The 21651-nt window shown below is 53.7% G+C and overlaps 1 protein-coding gene and 1 pseudogene across 1 annotated transcript in view; one reads left to right on the forward strand and one right to left on the reverse strand.

Annotated features, from left to right (window-relative positions):
- The window catches only part of LAMC3 (laminin subunit gamma 3), an 89434-nt gene extending 68032 nt beyond the window's left edge, over positions 1-21402 (reverse strand). Inside the window, exons 1-2 of the mRNA XM_025359558.1 lie at positions 20939-21402; positions 2154-2458 (exon numbers count right to left, since the gene is read on the reverse strand). Coding sequence (XP_025215343.1) covers positions 2154-2458; positions 20939-21311 — 678 coding nt within the window. The 5' untranslated portion in view covers positions 21312-21402. The remainder of the gene's footprint in view (positions 1-2153; positions 2459-20938) is intronic.
- On the forward strand, positions 8052-8190 carry LOC112608789 (annotated as a pseudogene).
- Positions 21403-21651: the final 249 nt, after the last annotated feature.

Genomic DNA, 21651 nt, shown 5'->3' on the forward strand with positions numbered 1-21651 from the left:
GACTTCAGGCCAGATGTGGTGGCTCACACCTTTAAGCCTAGCACTTTGGGCGGCTGAGGTGGGAGGATCGCTTGAGCCCAGGAGTTCGAGACCACCCTGGGCAGCATAGTGAGACGAGGTCTCTGTCTAAGAAAAAAAAAAATTGGCCAGGCACGGTGGCTGAAGCCTGTAATCCCAGCACTTTGGGAGGCCAAGACGGGCGGATCACGAGGTCAGGAGATGGAGACCATCCTGGCTAACACGGTGAAACCCTGTCTCTACTGGAAAAAAAAAATACAAAAAACTAGCCGGGCGTGGTGGCGGGCGCCTGTAGTCCCAGCTACTCGGGAGGCTGAGGCAGGAGAATGGAGTGAACCCAGGAGGCAGAGCTTGCAGTGAGCTGAGATCCAGCCACTGCACTCCAGCCTGGGCGATAGAGCAAGACTCTGTCTCAAAAAAAAAAAAAAAAAAAAAAATTAAAAATAAAACTCTGGCCTTCAAGGTTGGCAGTACTCTGTGCACACGGCCATATGTGGCTCTGGGGAAATATGTGCTGTGCGTGTGACTCCACTGCATTGGGAGGATAGCTGGACGCTCAGAGCCTAGTCCCCCCTGTCACCTGGCCGTGCGCCTCTCCCCTGGTTGATGTTAGCCGGTAGCCTTTCATTGCAAAAAATTGCAGCTCTGAGCCTCACAGCTTTTCTGAGTTCCGTGAGTCCTTATAGTGAATCACTAAACCCAAGGGTGGTCCTGGGGACCCCGACACAGCCGGCTCCACGTGTTCTCGTGCTGCACATTGCTGGCAAGATGCAACTTCTTTTTGGGTCTCAGTGTCCCCTCTGGAAGCAGGATCCTAACCCCGGTTCCCTTGTTATCCCAGATGGGCAAAGGAGATGCTCTGAAAGTCTGGAGGGGAGGAGAGGGCAGGTTCCCCGGGTTCAGACACGTCTCGGGTCCGAACCCGGGGAAATGGACTAGAGCAGCAGTCTCTAACCTTTTTGGCACCAGGAACAGGTTTCGTGGAAGACAATTTTTTCCACCAATGGGGTAGGCGGTGGTTTGGGATGAAACTGTTCCATCTCAGACCATCAGGCATTAGATTCTCATGAGGACATACAACCCAGTTGCTCCTGGGAGAATCCGATGCCACAAGCAGCTGATCTGACAGGAGGCGGAGCTCAGGCTGGAATGCTCACCTGCCCGCCGCTCACCTCCTGCTGTGACTCAGTTCCTAACAGGCCTCGGACCAGTACCAGTCTGCAGTCAGGGGTTGGGGACCGGTGGACTGGAGAGCCGCCCAACACACTTATGTGTAGATGAACAGCTATGGACACACAGTAACGTGGACACAGATGGGTGCCGATACCGGCAGGTCCACACACCTGGGTGGACCTATGTGGGCTGAACTGGAGGGCCCTGAATGGACCGACATGGCCACAGGCCTGCCGTCCTCTCTACCATGAGGACAAGGACGGGGAGCTGTCATGCACACATATCTCCAGAGCATGGGTGGGTACACCCTACATGCCAAGCACCACACTGGTCACAGTGTGTGCCTTCCCGCCACCCCGCAGCGGTCTCTCCAATGTGGCAGCCACGGGTCACATGTGGCTATCTAAGTTAAAATGTATTAAAATTAAATAAAATATAAAATCCAGTTCCTCAGCTGCGCTGGCCACATCTCATGGTGGCTGGCGACACCACATGGGACAGTGCAGCTAGAGGTGCTTTCCATCATCACAGAAAGTGCTGCTGGTCAGCCGGGCACAGTGGCTCACGCCTGTAATCCCAGCACTTTGGGAGGCCGAGGCGGGTGGATCACTTAATGTCAGGAGTTCAAGACCAGCCTGGCCAACATGGCGAAACCCCCGTCTCTACTAAAAATACAAAAAAGAATCAGCCAGGCGTCGTGGCAGGCACCTGTAATCTCAGTTACTTGAGAAGCTGAGGCAGAATAGCTTGAACCCAGGAGGCGGAGGTTTCAGTGAACAGAGATTGCGCCACTGCACCCCAGCCTGGGCGACAGAGCAAGACTCAGAAAAAAAAAATAAAACAAAATAAACATGGGGTTTTGCAGGTCCCCCACCCTGTGTGTCCTGGCACATCAGACCCTCCTACTGCCATGACCCAATCCCAACCCCGTCCCGACGCCCCAAGCCCCACTCCTCTCTGACCTGCAGCCCAGGGCTCTCCTCGAAGTTGTAGGCGCTGGGCCGGCCCTCCAGGGTGGAGAAGGCCACATTGCCCCCACTCAGCGGGGAGATGTCGCTGAACTCGGAGGTGCAGAAGGCCACGCGCTCATCCTCGCCAGGGCGCAGGTACTGGCCCTCGGGCCGGCCGTAAGTCTTCTGACAGGAGGCGCTGTAGAACTGGTAGGGCTCCCACGGGCCGTCGGCGCGGCTGCGCTTGTAGATGGCGAAGCTCTCAGGGCGACTGGTGTGGAACTTTAGCCTCACATACGTGATCTCGTAAGCCTTCCCTGCAACCAGGAAGACAGGGCCCATTTTATGGAGGGGGTGGGAGGAATGGAATCCTGGTCCAGGGAGGGCAGACGGCTGTACTGCATGCACTAGCGTGGATGGATCGTTGGAAGCTGTCTAGAGCTCGGGACAGGGCATGCCACCCTCCATTCGTGATGCCTGTTGGGGCACTGGGAAGGACAATGCCCGCATGCTTCCCAAGTATTTGCTCTTCCTTTTCTGGGTCAACTTGCCACCTTGCACAGGAATCTCCGTTGCAACACCCCTGCTAGGCAGCTATCTCTTTTTGCTCAAATATCTCCAGCAATGGGATGTTGCCACATTCTAAGAAAGCCTGCTCTACTATTAGAAAGTTATTTCTTTTACTGTACCCCACCAAAGCCGATCCTTGCACTGTGCCTTCGGCCTCATTCCCTTGCAATGACTACAGATCTCCTAATCCTCACAAAATCCTCCCTGGACCCCTTATTGCTCCAAGTTTCTATCTTCCAAATTTCCCAAGACAGGTGTAAATCCACTGCCCCACAGCCTCATCTCCCAACTCAACCTCCAACCTACTACAATTCAGCTTCTCTGGGCCACTCCACAGAAGACACTGTACTTGCAAAGTCACCTCACTCACAGCCCCCCGTGGCCACAGCCAGGGGCCCCTGATCACGCCTCCTTTCCTGGGCCTCTGATCATGCTCGTCACCTCGAAAGTCCCCTGTCCTGGGGCCTCCACCTGCTCTCCTCTCCCTTGCCTGCCTTGGCCTCCTCCTGAGCCCCTCTGCTTGCTCCCTGAACCCCCAGCTTCCAGCGGCCTCTCCCTTCCCTGGGCTTTAGCCCCACTCCCCCACATGCCCCCGACATCCAGATGGGGGATCTGCAGGCTTTAGGCCCCTGCCTGCCCTGCGCTCCACCCTGGAAGCGTCCTCAACAGCGGACCTGACTGCATCACAATGACTCAGCTACCCTGGGGTAGGAAGGGTGGCTGTGGTAGAGGGAAGGGGGTTCCCAATTCCTCCTCTTCCCTCATGGGATGTCAACGGGCAATGCCTAAAAAGAGAAAAACCCCGACGCGGCAGTGCAGGCACAGGGCTGGGAGATAAGGATGCATCAGGGAACAGAAACGGCTCAGACAGTCAGGCGGAGAGGGAGGCTGGGGTGCGGGCGCGGGAGAACTGCCGCCTTCCACAGTTCGAGCTGGGAAGTATCTGGTGTCTACGCTGAGAGTGGGTATGATTTCAATAATAAGAAGGAAGTACAGCCTGAATTTAAAAGGCAATTTCCCCACTGCCTGAAATGCCACCATCTCCCCCTACCCTCCTATGTTAAGGACTCCATCCAGGTACCCGCTCCTCGCAGAAGCCCAACTCAACCTTAAGCCCTAATCCACACCTCTGACATCCCCCCAAGACAGGGGAGGGGGCCTCCTGCAATGTGACCCTACAGCTAGCCTCCTGCAGAGTTACCTGCTCAGCGGTGGCTCCCCACCCTGGACAGAGCTCCTCATCGTCAGCACCAGGTGTCTCTTTGGTAATCTCTGCCACCCCAGCACCTAGCAAGGTGCCTGACACCTGGCAGGCATTCACTGAGTGCTGGTGCAGGAATGAATGAATGAAGGGAAGAATGGCCCACGCAGGGAGTCCCTCCTGCATCTCTATCATTGGCAGTAGCCTCTCACTCCCCAGAGCAGCACAGAACTCACCCAGTCCCCTCCCCATGGCCGGCTTTCTATTCTCTGATCCTTCCATCCCTGGTCCCAGAGACCCCCAGGAGGCTGCCCACTGCCATCACCATCTTCCTTAGGTGTCAAGGACAAGCCACCCTAGTCCTCTGCCAAAACATCTTCACTCTAGGTAAGAGCTAAAAGGCTGGGTGCGGTGGCTCATGTCTGTGATCCCAGCACTTTGGGAGGCCGAGGCGGGTGGATCACCTGAGGTCAGGAGTTCGAGACCAGCCTGACCAACGTGGTGAAACCCCATCTCTACTAAAAATACAAGAATTAGCCAGGCATGGTGGCGGACGCCTGTAATCCCAGCTACTTCAGAGGCTGAGGCAGAAGAATTGCATGAACCCAGGAGGTGGAGGTTGCAGTGAGCTGAGATCGCGCCATTGCACTCCAGCCTGGGCAACAGAGCAAGACTCTGTCTTAAAAAAAAAAAAAAAAGGCCGGGCACGGTGGCTCAAGCCTGTAATCCCAGCACTTTGGGAGGCCGAGATGGGCAGATCACGAGGTCAGGAGATCGAGACTATCCTGGCTAACACAGTGAAACCCCGTCTCTACTAAAAAAAAAATACAAAAAACCAGTCAGGCGTGGTGGCAGGCGCCTGTAGTCCCAGCTACTCAGGAGGCTGAGGCAGGAGAATGGCATAAACCCGGGAGGCGGAGCTTGCAGTGAGCTGAGATCCGACCACTGCACTCCAGCCTGGGCGACAGAGCGAGACTCCGTCTCAAAACAAACAAACAAAAAAGGCTAAAACTTCTTAGAAGAAAACAGGAGTAAATATTTGGGACTTTGCGCTAGAAGAGCCTTCTTAGAAATGACACCAAAAGCACAGGTAACAAAAGAAAAAATACATAAGCTGGACTTAATCAAAACCAAAACTTCTGTCCTTCAAAGAATACCACTGAGAAAATGACAGTGGGAGAAAATAGTTGCAAATCATATATCTGATAAGGGACTTACCCAGAATATATAAAGAATACTAACCACTCAAAAAGACAACCCAATTAAAAACGGGCAAAGGGGAAGTAGATTGCTTGAGCCCAGGAGTTCGCAACCAGCCAGGGTAACATGGTGAAACCCCACTTCTACAAAAAATATAAAAATTGAGTCGAGCGCGGTGGCCTGTGCCTCCAGGCTATTTGGGAGGGTGAGGTGGGAGGACTGATTGAACCCAAGCGGTTGAGGCTGCAGTGAGCCATGATCACACCACTGCACTCCAACCTGGGCAACCAAGTGAGAACCTGGCACTCTAACCTGGGCAACCCAGTGAGACTCTATCTCAAAAAAGAAAACAACAAAAACGGCAAAGGTTTTGAATAGACATTTCTCCAAAGTGGATATATGAATGGCCCAGAAACACAAGAAAAAAATGCTCCACATCATTGGCCAGCGGGGAAATGCAAGTCAAAACCATAATGAGATCCCTTTCACACCCACTAGGCTGGCTAGCGTCGACAGAGATAATAACAAGTGTTGGTGAGGAAGTGGGGGCATTGGAACCCTCATACGCCACTGACGGGAATGTAAAATGGGGCAGCCACTTTGGAAAACAGCCCAGTAGTTCCTCAAAATGTTAGACACGGGGTTATCAAAGGACCCAGCAATTCCACTCCTCAGCATATACTCAAGAGAAATGAAAACACATAACATACATCCACACAAAACGTACATATGGGTGTTCACAGCAGCTTTCTTTGTAACAGTCAAAGAGTGGGAACAACTCCAATACCCACCAACTGATGAATGAATCAATAAAACGTGGTATATCATATGATGGAATATGATGGGGCTACAAGAAGAAATGAAGTGCTGACACAAGCAACCACAAGAAGGAACCACGAGAACGTTACACTAAGTAGCAGAAGCTAATCACCAAAGACCACATCTTATGGGATTCCACATAAATGTCCAGAATAGGCAAATCTACAGAGATAGGAAGAAGACAGGTGGTTGTCACAGGATAGGGGTTCAGGATGGGGATGGGGGGAAACAGAAAGTGACTGCTAATAGGTACAGGGTAATAAAGGCGTTCCAAGCCGGGCTTAGTGGCTCACACCTGTCATCCCAGCACTTTGGGAGGCTGAGGCTGGAGGATCACTTGAGCCCAGGAGTTTAAGACCAGCCTGGGTAACATAGCAAGATCCTGTCTCTATTTATTTATTTATTTTTGCGATGGAAGTCTCGCTCTGTCGCCCAGGCTGGAGTGCAGTGGTGCCGTCTCGGCGCACTGCAAGCTCCGCCTCCCAGGTTCACGCCATTCTCCTGCCTCAGCCTCCCAAGTAGCTGGGACTACAGGCGCCTGCCACCTCGTCTGGCTAATTTTTTGTATTTTTAGTAGAGACGGGGTTTCACCATGTTAGCCAGGATGGTCTCGATCTCCTGACCTTGTGATCCGCCCGCCTCAGCCTCCCAAAGTGCTGGGATTACAGGCGTGAGCCACCACACCCGGCCTACAAAAAATAAATAAATAAGAACAAATTTAAAAATTAGCTGGGTGTGGTGGCTTGCATATCCCAGCTACTTGAGAGGCTGAGGTGGGAGGATGGCTTGTGCTCAGGAGGTAGAGGCTGCAGTGAGCCACGATCGTGCCACTGCACTCCAGCCTGCACAACAGAGTGAGACCCTGTCTCAAAATAAGTAAATAAATAAAGATATTCTAAAGGTGATTGCGGTGAGGGCTGCACAACTCTGTGTATATATTAAACACCACTGGATTGCATAGTTTAGATGGGTATATTATATGGTATGGGAATTATAGCTCCTAAAGCTGTTATATATACGATATATGTTAACTGTGGTGTTATGATAGATATCAGTTGTTGGGCTGGGTGTGGTGGCTCACGCCTGTAATCCTAGCACTTTGGGAGGCCGAGGGCGGGGAGGATCACTTGAGCCCAGGGGTTTGAAACCAGCCTGGGCAACATAGTGAGACCCTGTCTCTATACAAAAAAAATATATATGTGTGTGTGTGTGTTTTCATCCACAGCTCCTGGCTTATGATTCCCACAGCCCTCCTTATGGTCTTTTGTTTGAATGTTGGGTGTGTTGAGCCTCAGGGGCAGGCCTCTGCCTAGCTCCCCTACCTTTCTGACTGTGGGTCTTAAGACCCTCCAAGAGAGGGTCCCACCCTATACGCAGGGGAAGCAATGCTGATGCATGAAGCGTCCATAAAAAGCCGAGGACAGGATTCAGGGAGCTTCTGGATGGCTGAACACTGGGAGGTTTCTGGAGGGTGACACCCAGGGAGGGCATGGAAGCTCCCGCCCCTTCACCGTTCCTCACCCTGCTCATCTCTCCATCTGCGTCCTTTGCAATAGTCTTTATAATAAACCGGTCCATCTGTTACCCTGAGTTCTGCGAGCTGCTCCAGCAAACCGATGGAACCCAAAGAAGGGGTCATGGGAACTTGAAGCTAGTCTGTCAGAAGTTTCTGAGGCCTTGACTTGCGACCGGTGTGTGTGGCGGAAGACAGCCTTGGGGACTGAGCTCTCAACCTGTGGGATCTGATGTTATCTCTGACTAGATTGTGTTGGAACTGAATTAGAGGACACCCAGCTGGTACCGCTGCTTGTTGCGTGGGGGAAAACCCCACGCATTTGGTCACAGAAGTCTTCTGGGTTGACGATGCTTGTGGTCTGAGAGCAGAGGAAAAACACATTTTGAGGAGTTTTTCCCTATACAGTTATATATATGTATATATATATGTATAATTGGACCTCACATCCATTAGGGTGGCTATTATAAAAAAAAAAAAAAAAAACAGAAAATAACAAGTGTTGGCAAGGATATGGAGACATTGGAACCCTTGTGCACTGTGGGTGGGAATGTGAAATGGTGCAGCCGCCATGGAAAACTGGTGGTTCCTGAAAAAACTAAAAACAATGCATCTATTTGACAGCCCCAGAGCAGTTACTGTCTGCTAAGGTTTCCACTACAGATGCAAAAAGAGCGTCCCTGTGCTTTCTCTCTGACTGCTTTCTGCTTTCTGTGGCAGCCGAGATCGAATAGAGGAATACAGGAAAAAGCATGGAGAGAGAATTTTTGCAACTCAAGAATAGCCTTGTAAGCAGTGAAGAGCCTGTGTCACTCCAAACAAGAACCTACAATGGGCCGGGCGCGGTGGCTCAAGCCTGTAATCCCAGCACTTTGGGAGGCCGAGACGGGCGGATCACGAGGTCAGGAGATCGAGACCATCCTGGCTAACACGGTGAAATCCCGTCTCTACTAAAAAATACAAAAAACTAGCTGGGCGAGGTGGCGGGCGCCTTAGTCCCAGCTACTCGGGAGGCTGAGGCAGGAGAATGGCGTAAACCTGGGAGGCGGAGCTTGCAGTGAGCTGAGATGCGGCCACTGCACTCCAGCCTGGGCGACAGAGTAAGACTCTGTCTCAAAAAAAAAAAAAAAAAAAAAAAAAAAAAGAATAGTTTTTTTTTTTTTTTTTTTTTTTGCCATAGGATCCAGTACTCCCACTTCTGGGGATATACCCAAAAGAATCAAAAGCCAGACTCCACGTTTGTGTTATATGTATTTGGGGGAAAAAAAATAAAGGCATCTTCCTTCCTCCCCTAGTCTCTCTATGCACCAAAACAAGAAGCTGGTGAATCACCTCCATCCTCAGCGAGTGACCTCAGTATTCTCCAGATCACTAGCTCATTCACTGGAATATTCCTTGTGTTTGCCCTCCTCTCTGTCATTCTCTCAGCCCCTCGTCTATTCCCTGACTTATTGCAATGGTCTGGAATGCCCTGCCACCTCTCTCTGCAAACGTGTAGTCATGTCTCAGTCATGTTTCGGCTCAGACTGTACCTCGGAATCCTTCTTAACACAAAGCCCTAGGCAACAATCAATCCAAGGAAAACTGTTTGGTCTCCCCAGGTTAGAAGAGCACTTGGCAATCTTTTTGTTTTTTCAGACTTGGCAATCTTGATTCATATTTGGGGCTTAGACTTAGTGCCAAGATGGGAGGGCTGTGATGGAGCCTAGCCCTGGTTCAGCCAGGGTCTTGTGGTATCTGGTGTCATGGCCATGGGGAGTCCCCAGCTCCTCACAGGGAGTCACCACACCCTGAATTGCCAAGAGTTCGCCTGGGAGAGGAAGAACAGGAACAGTGGGTGGCCAGATGGGGCTCAGGGACCCTGCTGTGTGTGTGACTCTCCTGTAGGCTGGGAGCAGCTCACCCGCCTGGTTCTAATGCTTGAGGTGGGCAGGGCAGCCTCACCCATGCATTCCCAGCTCAACTTTCCACCCTAGCCCTTCCCGCCCCACTCCCCAGGCCACTATTCCCCAGATGGCTCTAATTAAAGGGCTTTGTTTTGTTTCCATTTTCCCAAAATAAGCCTCTTCATACTGAGCTCATTCTGCTTGGTCAGTGCCGGATGTGGGCCGGCTTGATTTTTATGACTGTCCTGGTGTCATTCTTGATGGGCTTTATGTTCCAGCTGGCTGGAGAGGATGCAACTTGGCGCTCCTGCTGTTTGGCTTGGGCGGTGCGGGGCGGCTGGTGGGAGATACTCTGCTGTGCCCAGCTGCTGGCTCAGCCAGCAGGTGAAGACTGAGACGGGGGCGGGTGGGACCTCCATGTCTCCATGGGCACCAGAACCCCCTTCACCCCCTTCCTAGGCAGTCCCTTCCCTCTGGGGTCCCATGGAATCCTGAGTAGGAGGGCGCCCTGGTTTTGAGCAGTGACTTTGGGCAGGACACTGAGGAAGTCCTTCTCCTCCCTGAGCCTGACTCCTCATTAGTAAATGAAGTGTTTGGGGATCTCAGCCATACAGTGCGTGTAAAGCACTTGGCAAAGCACCTGGCACACAGCAGGTGCCTACTAAATGCTGGCTATTGTTTTAAACACAGACTCATCCAGGGATCATGACTCCCAGGCACACTTGGGACAGTGTCCCATACTGTCAGGACTACCTGCTGTCTCCACTCTCTCACTGGATTATAAACTCCTCCTTGAAGGTACAAATCCTGCCTCGAATCTACTCATTCATCTGGCAAGCATTTATTGGGCACCTCTTGTGTGCCAGGTGCCATGCTCAGCAATAAGGATTCATGGCACCTGCCCCAAGGGGAGGTGACAGGTGGGGAGAGAGAGGCAGGTCTTGTTTTTGTTATTGTTGTTTGTTTTGAGACAGAGTCTCACTCTGTTGTCTAGGCTGGAGTACAGTGGCACAATCTTGGCTCACTGCAACCTCCGTCCCCTGAGTTCAAGCCATTCTCCTGCCTCAGCCTCCTGAGTACGGTGATTACAAGCATGCACCACCAAGCCTGGCTAATTTTTGTATTTTTGTAGCGATGGGATTTCATCATGTTGGCCAGGCTGGTCTCGAACTCCTGACCTCAAGTGATCTGCCTGCCTCAGCCTCCCAAAGTGCTGGGATCAGAGGCGTGAGCCGCCGTGCCCAGCCGAGACAGACAGGTCTTTATAGAACAGGCCAAAGTAGCCCAGGGAGGCGGTGGGAGCACCAACAAGGCACTTGAACCTATGGTTTCAAGGATGAGCAGCCACTAGCCAGGGATGGTGAGGAGAAGGTGCATTCCTCACCAGGCAGGATGTTGGCAGAGCTGTGGCCACCTCGTGGTGAAGCCTGTAGTTCAGGCTGGCAGGAGCATGGAGAGGGAGGAGGTGGTGAGTTTGGGGCATGTGGTCTAGTAAGCTGGTGGGATAAGCAGGGGTGCATGGGAGCCAGACAGGTGAGGAGAGCAGAAGGAACAGAATTCTAGGCACAGAGAATAGCGTATCGGGCGGCCTGGAGGTGACGGAAGCCAAGTGCTCCGGAGCAGTGTCACCACCAGCTAACAGTTGAGGATGACACCTTGGCTTGGCTTTCCTGATAGGAACACAGCTGTCTCAATCACTCAGAAGCCTCATTAGCCCCTGGAGCTTGTGAGGGGCTGGGCTAGGGCTGCAGGTTTTTTTTTTTTTTTTTCTTTTTTGAGATGGAGTCTCGCTCTGTTGCCCAGGCTGGAGTGCAATGGCATGATCTCAGCTCACTGCAACCTCCGCCTCCCGGGGTCAAGCAATTCTCTGCCTCAGCCTCCTGAGTAGCAGGGATTACAGGCACGTGCCACCACGCCCAGCTACTTTTTGTATTTTTAGTAGAGACGGAGTTTCACCATCTTGGCCAGGCTGGTGTTGAACTCCTGACCTCGTGATCCACCTGCCTCGGCCTCCCAAAGTGCTGGGATTACAGGCGTGAGCCACCGCGCCCAGCCAGGGCTGCAGGTTTTAATTCTTGTCGCTGTTTAAAAGATCTTGGGGGCCGGGCATGGTGACTCACATCTGTAATCCCAGCACTTTGGGAGACCGAGGCGGGCGGATCACCTGAGCTCCGGAGTTCGAGACCACCCTGGGCAACGTGGTGAAACCTCGTTTCTACTAAAATACAAAAAATTAGCCGGGCATGGTGGCACGCACCTGTAGTACCAGCTACACGGGAGGCTGAAGCACGAGAATCGCTTGAACGTAGGAGGCAGAGGTTGCAGTGAGCCGAGATCGTGCCACTTCACTCCAGCTTGGGCTACAGAGTGAGACTCCGACTCCAGGAAAAAAAAAAAAAAAATCTTGGGGCCACTCCTTTCCCAGCCTTTTGGTTGCCTTTGGAAGAAACCTTTTCATCACAAAGGAGGGATTAAGCTTCTTTTATTTATTTATTTATTTATTTATTTATTTAGTTAGTTAGTTAGTTAGTTAGTTTTTGAGATGGAGTCTTGCTTTGTTGCCCAGGCTGGAGTGCAACGGTGCGATCTCAGCTCACTGCAGCCTCTGCATCCCAGGTTCCAGCAGTTCTCCTGCCTCAGCCTCCTGGGTAGCTGGGATTACAGGCGCACACCACCATGCCTGACTAATTTTTGTATTTTTAGTAGAGACGGGGTTTTGCCATGTTGACCAGGCTGGTCTTGAACTCTTGACCTCAGGTGATCCGCCCACCTCAGCCTCCCAAAGTGCTGGGATTACAGGTTGAACCACCACACCCGGTCTTTTTTTTTTTTTTTTTTTTTTTAAATAGAGTCTTACTATCACCCAGGCTGCAGTGCAGTGGTCTGATCTCGACTCACTGCAACCTCTGCCTCTGGTTCAAGCGATTCTGCTGCCTCAGCCTCCCAAGCAGCTGGGATTATAGGCGCCCACCACAATGCTTGGTTAATTTTTTTTCTTTTTTTTTTTTTTTTAGTAGAGACAGGGTTTCACCATGTTGGCTAGGCTGGTGTTGAACTCCTGACCTCAAGTGATCCACCAGCCTCAGCCTCCCAAAGTGCTGGGATTACAGGCGTGAGCCACCATGCCCAGCCTCTAATTAACTCTCGTAACAAAAAGTCCCGTCTGTGTCTCTGTGATATTGCTGTGTCTTCTCTCACCTCCTGGTTTGGCAAGGACGGAAAAGCCGGGATGTTTCCTATGGCGTGAGGCTGCTCCTTTGCATGAAGTCCCAGTGACTGCCTTTTTCCGATCACGCTTCTAGCTGCCAGCTACCTTTTAAGTGGCTCCAAGGTCCCCTCCCGAGACGTGTCTGGCTGCTAGATGTTTACCAAGGCGTCTGCACCGGCGACCCACAGCAGCCCGCGCACAGCATCCTTTAGCGAATGCACATCTGGGCCAGTCGCCCACCTGGTTCCAAGACGCGAAACCTCTGCTCCAAACGGACACAGACACCAGGCCGCCCCCAGATCCGGACTCTGTTTGCTCCGCACGCTTTCTTTTAAGGGGTTGGGAGTTACGATGCCAAGCTGTGCTGCACCAGAACTTTGAAAAACATCTTAAAACAAAACATAGCGATGCGGGTGCTTTAAAAAAAAAACAAAACTGTAGCAATGTGTTCTCTCCAGTTTTTAAATTAGAACAAGCTTCATGAGAGAATATTGGGAAAATGTAGAAACACGAAAAATGGAAGAAAAGTCGCTGCAAGTCCTGAGGACAAACACGCTTTTACCAGTTTGATGTCTTTCTTTTTTGCCTACTCTTTAGGGATTTCAAAATATAAATCTGATGATTCCACATGTACCAACTTGTGTCTTTTTCTCCATTCAACATTTTGACTTAAGCGCTCCCTGTGTATTACAAACCCTTTGTCAGCTGTTGCACTGAATGGCTCCAATCACCATGTGAATTTATGTCCTACAATTTACTTAACTATTCCCTTATGGTTCCAATTTTTCCCTACTATAAAGAACGCCTCGATGAACGTTTTCATGCATTAGGACCCTTCCCTTATTTTAATTCCCAGAAGTAGGATTCCTTTGCCAAAGACCAGGAATATTCTTGTGGGTCTTCATCCATGTCACCAAGCTGCCTTCCCACAGGGCCAACATGTACTTCTCTCCAAACCTTCTTTTATTGTGGTGAAATACGCACAACATGACACTTACCATCTTAACCATTTGCACAGCTCACATTGTTGTGCAACCTTCACCACCATCCATCTCCAGAACGCTTTCATCTTCCCAAATTGAAACGCTGTCCCCATGAAACACTCTCCACTGCCCCTCCCCCAGCCCCTGGCAACCAGCATTCTACCTTCTGTCTCTGTGGATCTGACTATCCCAGGGTGCCTCTCATATCAGTGGAACCCTGCGGTATTTGTTCTATTTTGACTGGCTTCTTTCCCTTAGCATACTGTCCTCAAGGTTCATCTGTACTGTGGCTGTGTGAGAATCTCCTTCCTTTTCAGGGCTGAGTAATATTCTACCGGATGGATGGACCACATTTGCTCTTGCTCATCATTCACCCCTTGGTGGACACTTAGGCTGCTTCGGCTTTGGCTACTGTGGAAATGCTGTTATGGGCCAGGTGCCATGGCTCATGCCTGTAATCCCAGCACTTTGGGAGGCTGAGGCGGGCAGATTACCTGAGGTCAGGAGTTCGAGACCAGTCTGGCCAACACGATGAAATCCCATCACCACTGAAAATACAAAAAATTAGCCAGGTGTGGTGGCGGGAACCTGTAATCCCAGCTACTCAGGAGGCTGAGGCAGGAGAATTGCTTGAACCTGGGAGGTGGAGGTTGCAATGAGCCGAGATCGCACCACTGCACTCCAGCCTGAGCAGTGGAGCAAGACTCTGTCTCAAACAAATAAAAAAGAAAATAAAATACCTCTATGCACACAGGGGCCCTTGCATGACATCCAGAGTGGTGGGTGTTGAGGAGGCTGCTCAAATTACCCAGTCAAGGGCTCAGGTGGAGACCGAGCCAGGGCGAAAGGTGCAGGTGGAGTCCTGGATGTTGATGATGATTTAAATAAGCAAAGCCAGGGCATGAGGTGGGCAAGGGCACAGCTGCTGGGAGGGCTTGCCTGGGACAAGGGGCCACAGGGAAGGGAGGTAGACCAAGCAGCCGGAGCCTGGGCAAGGGAGGGCAGGGCAGGGCAGGGCAGGGCTGGGCCGGGAGGATGGCAGCACTGCCATGAACGCCGTGGCTTAGGAGTATGGGAGGCACCTGCAAGGCTGGGGGTCCTTCCTCCATGAATTCCTCACTCCCTCGCTCTCAGCAAGGAAACACAGTGCCATCTTGCAACCCTGGGGTTCACAGCCCAGCCCCACCAATTCCTGCCTCTGTGGCCTTGGGCAAAATACCTGAACTCCCTCAGGTTCACTGGGCAAGTGACTGCAATGTAGTGCCTCGGTTTCCCCATTTGCAAAATAGGCATAACAATAACAGGGCTACATGAGCAAATGCCTTGGAAGCACTCAGAACAGTCTCAGGCATGAAGCATTTGTTCAACTACATTTTTCTTTTTTCTGAGACAGGGTCTCGCTCTGTTGCCCAGGCTGGAGTGAAGTGGTGTGATCACAGCTCACTGCAGCCTCGAACTCGTAGGCTCCAGTGATCCTCCCACCTCAGCCTTCCAAGCAGCTGGGACTACAGGCACTTGCCCCCATGCCCGGCTAATTTTTTCATTTCTATTTTTATTTTTGTAAAGACAGGGTCTCACTTTGTTGCCCAGGCTGACCCTGAGCTTCTGGTTCAAGGGATCTTCCCGTCTCTGCCTCCCAAAGTGCTGGGATTACAGGTGTGAGTCTCACCCAGCCTCAGCGAAATTTGAGCTGCTCTTCCATTCATTCGCCTGACCCACCTTTACCCAGCACCCTGCGCCGTAGGCAAATGCAGGCTGGGCGCTAGGGTACAGGTGTGAAAACAGGCATTCCCTCTGGCAGCTCAGAGATAGGGATGGACATAAACAAACCAAGCCCTCACGCAGTGTAATCCAGACTCTGGTGGAAGGAGGATTAGGGGCTGCAAGGATGCACGGGCAGGCCCTCTGCCCAAACTTGGAGGGGCGAGGGGCTTTCCAGAGGAGGCACCGCTAAGCTGAGTGGGGTAGACAGACATCCCCAGGGCTCAGCACAGGGATCGGCAGACATGCAATGGTTTTGTGGATGAACAAGACGTGAGTTAGGCTGAAGGTGGGAGGAGAAGTGTGCTGGGCAGAAGCCACAGCACATGTAAAGCGCTGGAGGAGAGACAGTGCCTCGGCCCGGCCAAGGCCTTGCTGGAGGGCAGTGTGGGAAGTGGACAGGCATGACGCGGAGGCCATGGGAGGCTGCCTACACCCATCCTGGGCTTTGTGATTTCCTACCCCTGCATCTCCTGCATTAGTCCTGGGAGGCCCAGAGAGACGGAGGGGGCCAAGGCCAGCTGGGCCCAGGGGTCTGGGGGGGCAGTTCTGTGGGTGGATGGAGGCTAAGCAGCCGCTTCCTTGACCCCCTGCCCTGCTCGGGGCTCAGCGTTCCAGCCAGAACCCCCAGGGAGCAGGAGGGAGGACTCGGCCCCCAGCACTGGCCCAGGCCAAGGCAAACGCAGCCACCCACTTGACAGGAAGAAAGAACGGAGCCAAAGCTCAGGAGACCCAGCTGGCTCCAGGGCCCCTCAGGGGCCGCAGGGTCCCCCTAATGTCCAGTCCCCCGAGGCCCAGCTCCTCGCTGTGGCTGGCCAGACCGCAGCGTCTTCTTGGTGTCTGCACTCGGGCCATCCAGGCCCGGCCTGTCACAGAACACACAGAGCTGCCTCTGCCTCTTGGTGCTGCTCCCTCGGCCTGGAACATCCTTTCCTCTTTTGTCAGCTCCTACCATCCTTCAGGTCTCAGTGAGACCCTGCCTGACCCTATTGATGAGGCTCATGCACCCCAGTGCCTGTTCTCAGAGCGTACATCCTCGTTCGCAGCATTGCTCACTACAGGCTGCCTTCTGGCGGTCCCCGAGCCCCGCAGGACAGGAGCCGCACATAGCCCTGTTCACAGCTGCATCCTGTGGCCAGTGAGCCAAGGCTGGGTGACCACCAAGCAAACAGCTAAATGAAAGCAAGAAGAAATCAGCTCCACGCAGGGCCATCCAGAACCTGCAGGGGCGGGAGGGGAGAACTCATCTGCTTGGGGACTCAGGTCTTTCTGTGATTCCAGGAGATTCTCAGCGATCTAAGTGCAAGCAGGCAGGAGACTCTCCTGGCCCACTGAAAGCCACAGCCCGCACTGTTCCTCCCAGGACCGAGGCTTGAAGCATGTGGACCAGCCTAGCCCGGACCCTCTTCATTCCCAAGTGCAGCAGTTAGGGGGACGGTCCCAGGGGCCACCATTTGTTGACTTGTATGATCCTAAGGGTGTGTGATCTCACCCTCAGCGCCTCAGTTTTGCTGTCTGTAAAAGAACAAAGCGGCCGGGCGCAGTGGCTCAAGCCTGTAATCCCAGCACTTTGGGAGGCCGAGACGGGCGGATCACGAGGTCAGGAGATCGAGACCATCCTGGCTAACACGGTGAAACCCCGTCTCTATTAAGAAATACAAAAAACTAGCCGGGCGAGGTGGCGGGCGCCTGTAGTCCCAGCTACTCGGGAGGCTGAGGCCGGAGAATGGCGTGAACCCGGGAGGCGGAGCTTGCAGTGAGCTGAGATCCCGTCACTGCACTCCAGCCTGGGCGACAGAGCGAGACTCCGTCTCAAAAAAAAAAAAAAAAAAAAGAACAAAGCACGCCGGTGTGGAATGCTGCCTGGGCGAGTCCTTGGCACATGGTGAGAGCCCAGGAACGGTCTGTACCCCTGTCACTGTCCACTCCCCTCACACCCCCACTGACTCCCAGGCCCCAGCCCAGTGGCCTCCCTGGGCCTTGGTGGCAGGCTGGGGCTGCCAGACCCCACTGCTGCCTTTCATCCCAGACACGAAGGCTCAGCTCAGAGATGACGGGAGGATCGGGAACAGATGTCCGAGAGCCACGGGGGGCTGGGAACACAGCGACCTCCATCTCCTTCCCTGCCCCTCACCCCATTCCCTCTAGGAGACCCCGGGCCAGAGCTGGCCGCCCACTCTCCCCTCCCATGAGCCTTCAAGGAGAGGGAGCAGTGGGGGACAGAGCCAGCAGAGGTGGCCTAAAGACCAGGAGGAGAGGTTGTCAGACGGCCTCCACAGGGGACACTGACAATCCCAGGCCTCTCCTTCCCCCGCTATTATGCAAGCCATGGCTTAGCCTGGAGCAAACCTAAGTCACAGAAAACCAAAAAGAGGCCAAATCTGGGGCTGCACTGAGCCCCCGGCGCCCCTTGTGCGTAAACAGAGCCCAGGGTCAGGACGTCTTTGAGGAGGCAGGGTGGCCGGGATGAGCATTTCTCAATCCCTGCAGGGGAGCCCACCCGCAGGGGAGCCTCAGCCCTGAGCCATCTCAGCAGCCCCGCTGGTCACACACAAGGACTGCCACAGCTCCGACCCGGGCTCATGAACCCGAACAGCTGCTCAGGAGGTGGTGACTCTTATCCGCAAGGTACAGGTGAGGAAACAGGCTGAGAGAGGGGATGCTGCTTGCCCAGTGAGTGGCTCTGCTGGGCCTAAGTCCAAAGCCCCCTTTCGTGATTTCTACCCTATTCTGCCTCCCAGAGCAGGCAAAAGAGAATGCTGAGCTGGCCCCAGAGCACAGGACAGAGGAGGTGACCCTGTCACTCATACTTGTGGACTCTCTCCTATATGCCTGGTTTTTTGGTAACAAAACAGAAAGAATGCTCACCGGGGTAAGACACAGCAGGGAGAGAGAGTGTGTGTGTGTGTGTGAGTGTGCGTGTGTGAGTGTGAGAGTATGTGAGTGTGTGAATGTGTGAGTGTGTGTGAGTGTGTGAATGTGAGTGTGTGTGAATGTGTGTGAGTGTGTATGAGCGTGTGTGACTGTGTGTGTGTGTGTGAGAGTGTACGAGTGTGTGTGTGTGAATGTGTGTGAGTGTGTATGAGCGTGTGTGACTGTGTGTGTGTGAGTGTATGAGTGTGTGTGTGTGAGTGTGTGTGAATGTGTGTGTGAGTGTGAGCGTGTGTGTGTGACTGTGTGTGTGTGAGAGTGTGTGTGTGTCTTCGCTCTCTTCATTCACAGTGTGGAAGCTCTCAGGTTCCTTGCTTTCAGAAGGATCAGAACCACCCTGCTTCTAAAGTTCTAGGCAGAGTTCAATGACGGCACATGGCTCAGCCCAGGGCCTGGCACACCAGGCTCAGTAAACAGGAACTACCCCAAATCCAAAACCTTGGCCATTTCTCCCAACTTCCTCCCACCTCGTTTGTGCCTGGGCTGAGCCCTTTCCTTGGCCCCTGGGTTCCCAGGACACATGTGATACCCTTTGCCATGCAGCGCTGTGTCTCCCCCGCAACTCCCCACCCTGTCCCAGATTCCTTCCCCTGTGGCCTTGGGGTCCTGCCAGCTCCATTCAGACAGCTCCCCCAGACTCCCCCCTCCCCACTGGCTTCCTGTCCCCTCCCCCTTGTCCCGTCCAGAAGCCCCACCTAGAGATCCAGACAGGCCGAGAGAAGGTGATGCGGTCCAAGAAGGGAGCTTCTGGGGTGGCAGCTAGTACCTGTGTGCTCTGCAAAGGGGGCTCACGGTCCCCCCCAACTCCAATGTCACTTCCCAGCCCTCCCCAGGACACTGTCACCAGGCTGAGGTGGAGCTGACTCAGTTGATGGTGGCAGAACTCACATCAAGGAGTTTATGCTCTGACCTCTGATGTCCTCAGATGTCCACGCTCAGATGGTCACTTAGCAGCTGTGTGCCTTTGTGCACAACAACCTCTCTGAACCTCAATTTTCTCATCTGAAACATGGGAGACAGTCCCATCATCCCTAATCCAAACTCCTAGGCTCCAGATGTGTTTGGGAATTGAGAATTTTTCAGCTTTTAGAAAGATGATGCAGGCCTTATACCATATATTGTGCTAATACCCGCAGTGGGGTCTGGGGCTGCCGGCTGTACTCAGATGAGATTTCAGTAGCAAAGCGAATGAATATTCATTCTCACCAGGATAAACATAGCTTATAAACAGCCTCAGGTCAGGTTTAGCAGCCAAAATGAGTTACAAAAATAATTTGAGTTTTCAAAGCTTTGGGAGACTGACCTGGAAGATAAGGGAGTCTAACTAGTGATACCAGCCCCTCCTGAAAGGGCAGTGGAGGCTGCAACAGGAAAGACACTGAGCGCATACCCGGCCACAGAGGACATGGGAACTGGACTGAACTTGGAGGGAGGAGAGAGCATTCCAGCTCCCTGCAGTGGGGGCAGGGGCTGAGAACCAGGGCTGGGTTCAGACTCCAGATTGTGATTCCTGGAGATCTAAGGGCTCCTGCACCTCGGCAAGTCATGAGCAGGGTGGAGAGGCCACGCCACCAGGCGCAGCTACCCAGCAGCACGAAGAGACTTAGTCCTCCTTGCCCAGAGGGTTAAACTTTGCCTGTGCAGGGATGAATGACACAACTTCTATCTTCCAGAACCCACCCAATGACTGCAGGCAGCTTCAGGGGTCCACTGAGTAACTGAAGTTGACCGGAAGCCCCAAGATCAAGAGCCCCTGCCCTAGAGGGTGACCAACTCAGTCCTTGGTGTGTCACCTCCCCAACAGTTCCGGCCTAGGATGGAAAACCATTACAGGGGATTATAATCACAACCTAGAACCACAGCTCTGCAAGGGACTCCCTGCCCCTCCCGCCCCACGGGGCACCCCTCAGTCTAGCCTTCTGGCTATCTAGGGGTACAGGTCCTGGTTTTTTTCTTCTTTTGTTCATTCTTTCTTTTTATTAAGAGATAGGGTCTCACTCTGTAGCCCAGGCTGTAGTGCAGTGGCACTGTCATAGCTCACTGCAGCCTCAACCTCCCAGTCTTAAGTGATCCTCCTGCCTCAGCCTCCTGAGTAGCTGGGACCATAGCTGTGCACCATCACGCCCAGCTTTTTTTTTTTTTTTTTTTTTGAGACGACGTCTAGCTCTGTGGCCCAGGCTGGACTAAGGTGGTGTGATCTCGGCTCACTGCAACCTCCGCCTTCCGGGTTCAAGCAATTCTCCTGCCCCAGCCTCCTGAGTAGCTGGAACTACAGGCAAGTACCACCACGCCCGGCCAATTTTTCTATTTTTAGTAGAGACTTTAGTAGAGTTTTCACCATGTTGGCCAGGCTGGTCTGGAACTCCTGACCTCAGGTTATCCACCCATCTCGGCCTCCCAAAGTGCTGGGATTACAGATGTGAGCCATCGCGCCCGGCCTATTTTTCTTTATTTTTTGTAAAGATGGGATCTCACTACGTTGCCCAGGCTGATCTTGAACTCCTGGGCTCAAGCGACCCTCCCAACTCGGCCTCCCAAAGTGCTGGGATTTCAGGACTGAGCCACCTCACCCAGCCTAATTCCTATTTCTGAGCCGCCCATAATCCAACACCATATCTGGGTCCTGCAGCCCAACCTGGGCGCACAGCAGCTCAGGCCTTGGCCTCAGACCCCCAGTGGAGTGGGGACAGGGGGTGCGGTGGCGGTGCCCCCAGCCCGCACTTACCCAGACGGAGGGTGATGTTGACCGAGGTGGGGTACTGCACGCCGAAGGCCATGGACGGGCTCTGCCACCAGGTGCTCTCGTCCTGGCTGTGGAAGTCGGTGAGGTAGGAGGCATTGTGGTGGCGCTGGGGGTCGGCTGCGTCGCAGCGCTGGCACTGCGCCCCCGCGCCCGCGGCGCCCACGTGGGGGCAGAAATCCTCAGGTGGGCTGCCGCACGTGTGCGAGGCCTGGGCGAGCCGGCCGAACGCCGCGTTCTCGAACACGGGCAGGCAGCGCTGCGGGCGCCCCGCGCCGTCGTAGCACGCGCCCATGCCCGCGCCGGCCGCCCGAGGTGCCAGCAGCGCCAGCCCTAGCAGGAGCGCAGCCGCCGCCATGGTCAAGGGCACCGACGCCGCGCGCTCTGCCGGCCCCTCTCGCCTCGGGTGGGCGCGGCTCGGGTGGGCGCGGACCGCGCGCTGGCCGCCAGGACCCGCCTTCCCCGGCGGGGCGGGGAGGCTGGAGGGAGGGGCGGGCGGCGGCGGCCCCACCCCACTAAAAATACCCGGGACCGCGCCGTCCCCGGGCGCCCACCCCCACCTGCTGGACGTGCTCGGCAGTGCGCGGCTCGGGAGTCCGCCCCAGGGGCGACCCGGGCTTCTTTGAGCCTCAGTTTCCTCGTCTGTGGAGTGGGGTAGGTACAGATGCAGGCTCATTATCGCCATTGGGAGGCTTCAA

Source organism: Theropithecus gelada, chromosome 15 (genome assembly GCF_003255815.1).
Source record: "Theropithecus gelada isolate Dixy chromosome 15, Tgel_1.0, whole genome shotgun sequence".
Classification (NCBI taxonomy): domain Eukaryota; kingdom Metazoa; phylum Chordata; class Mammalia; order Primates; family Cercopithecidae; genus Theropithecus; species Theropithecus gelada.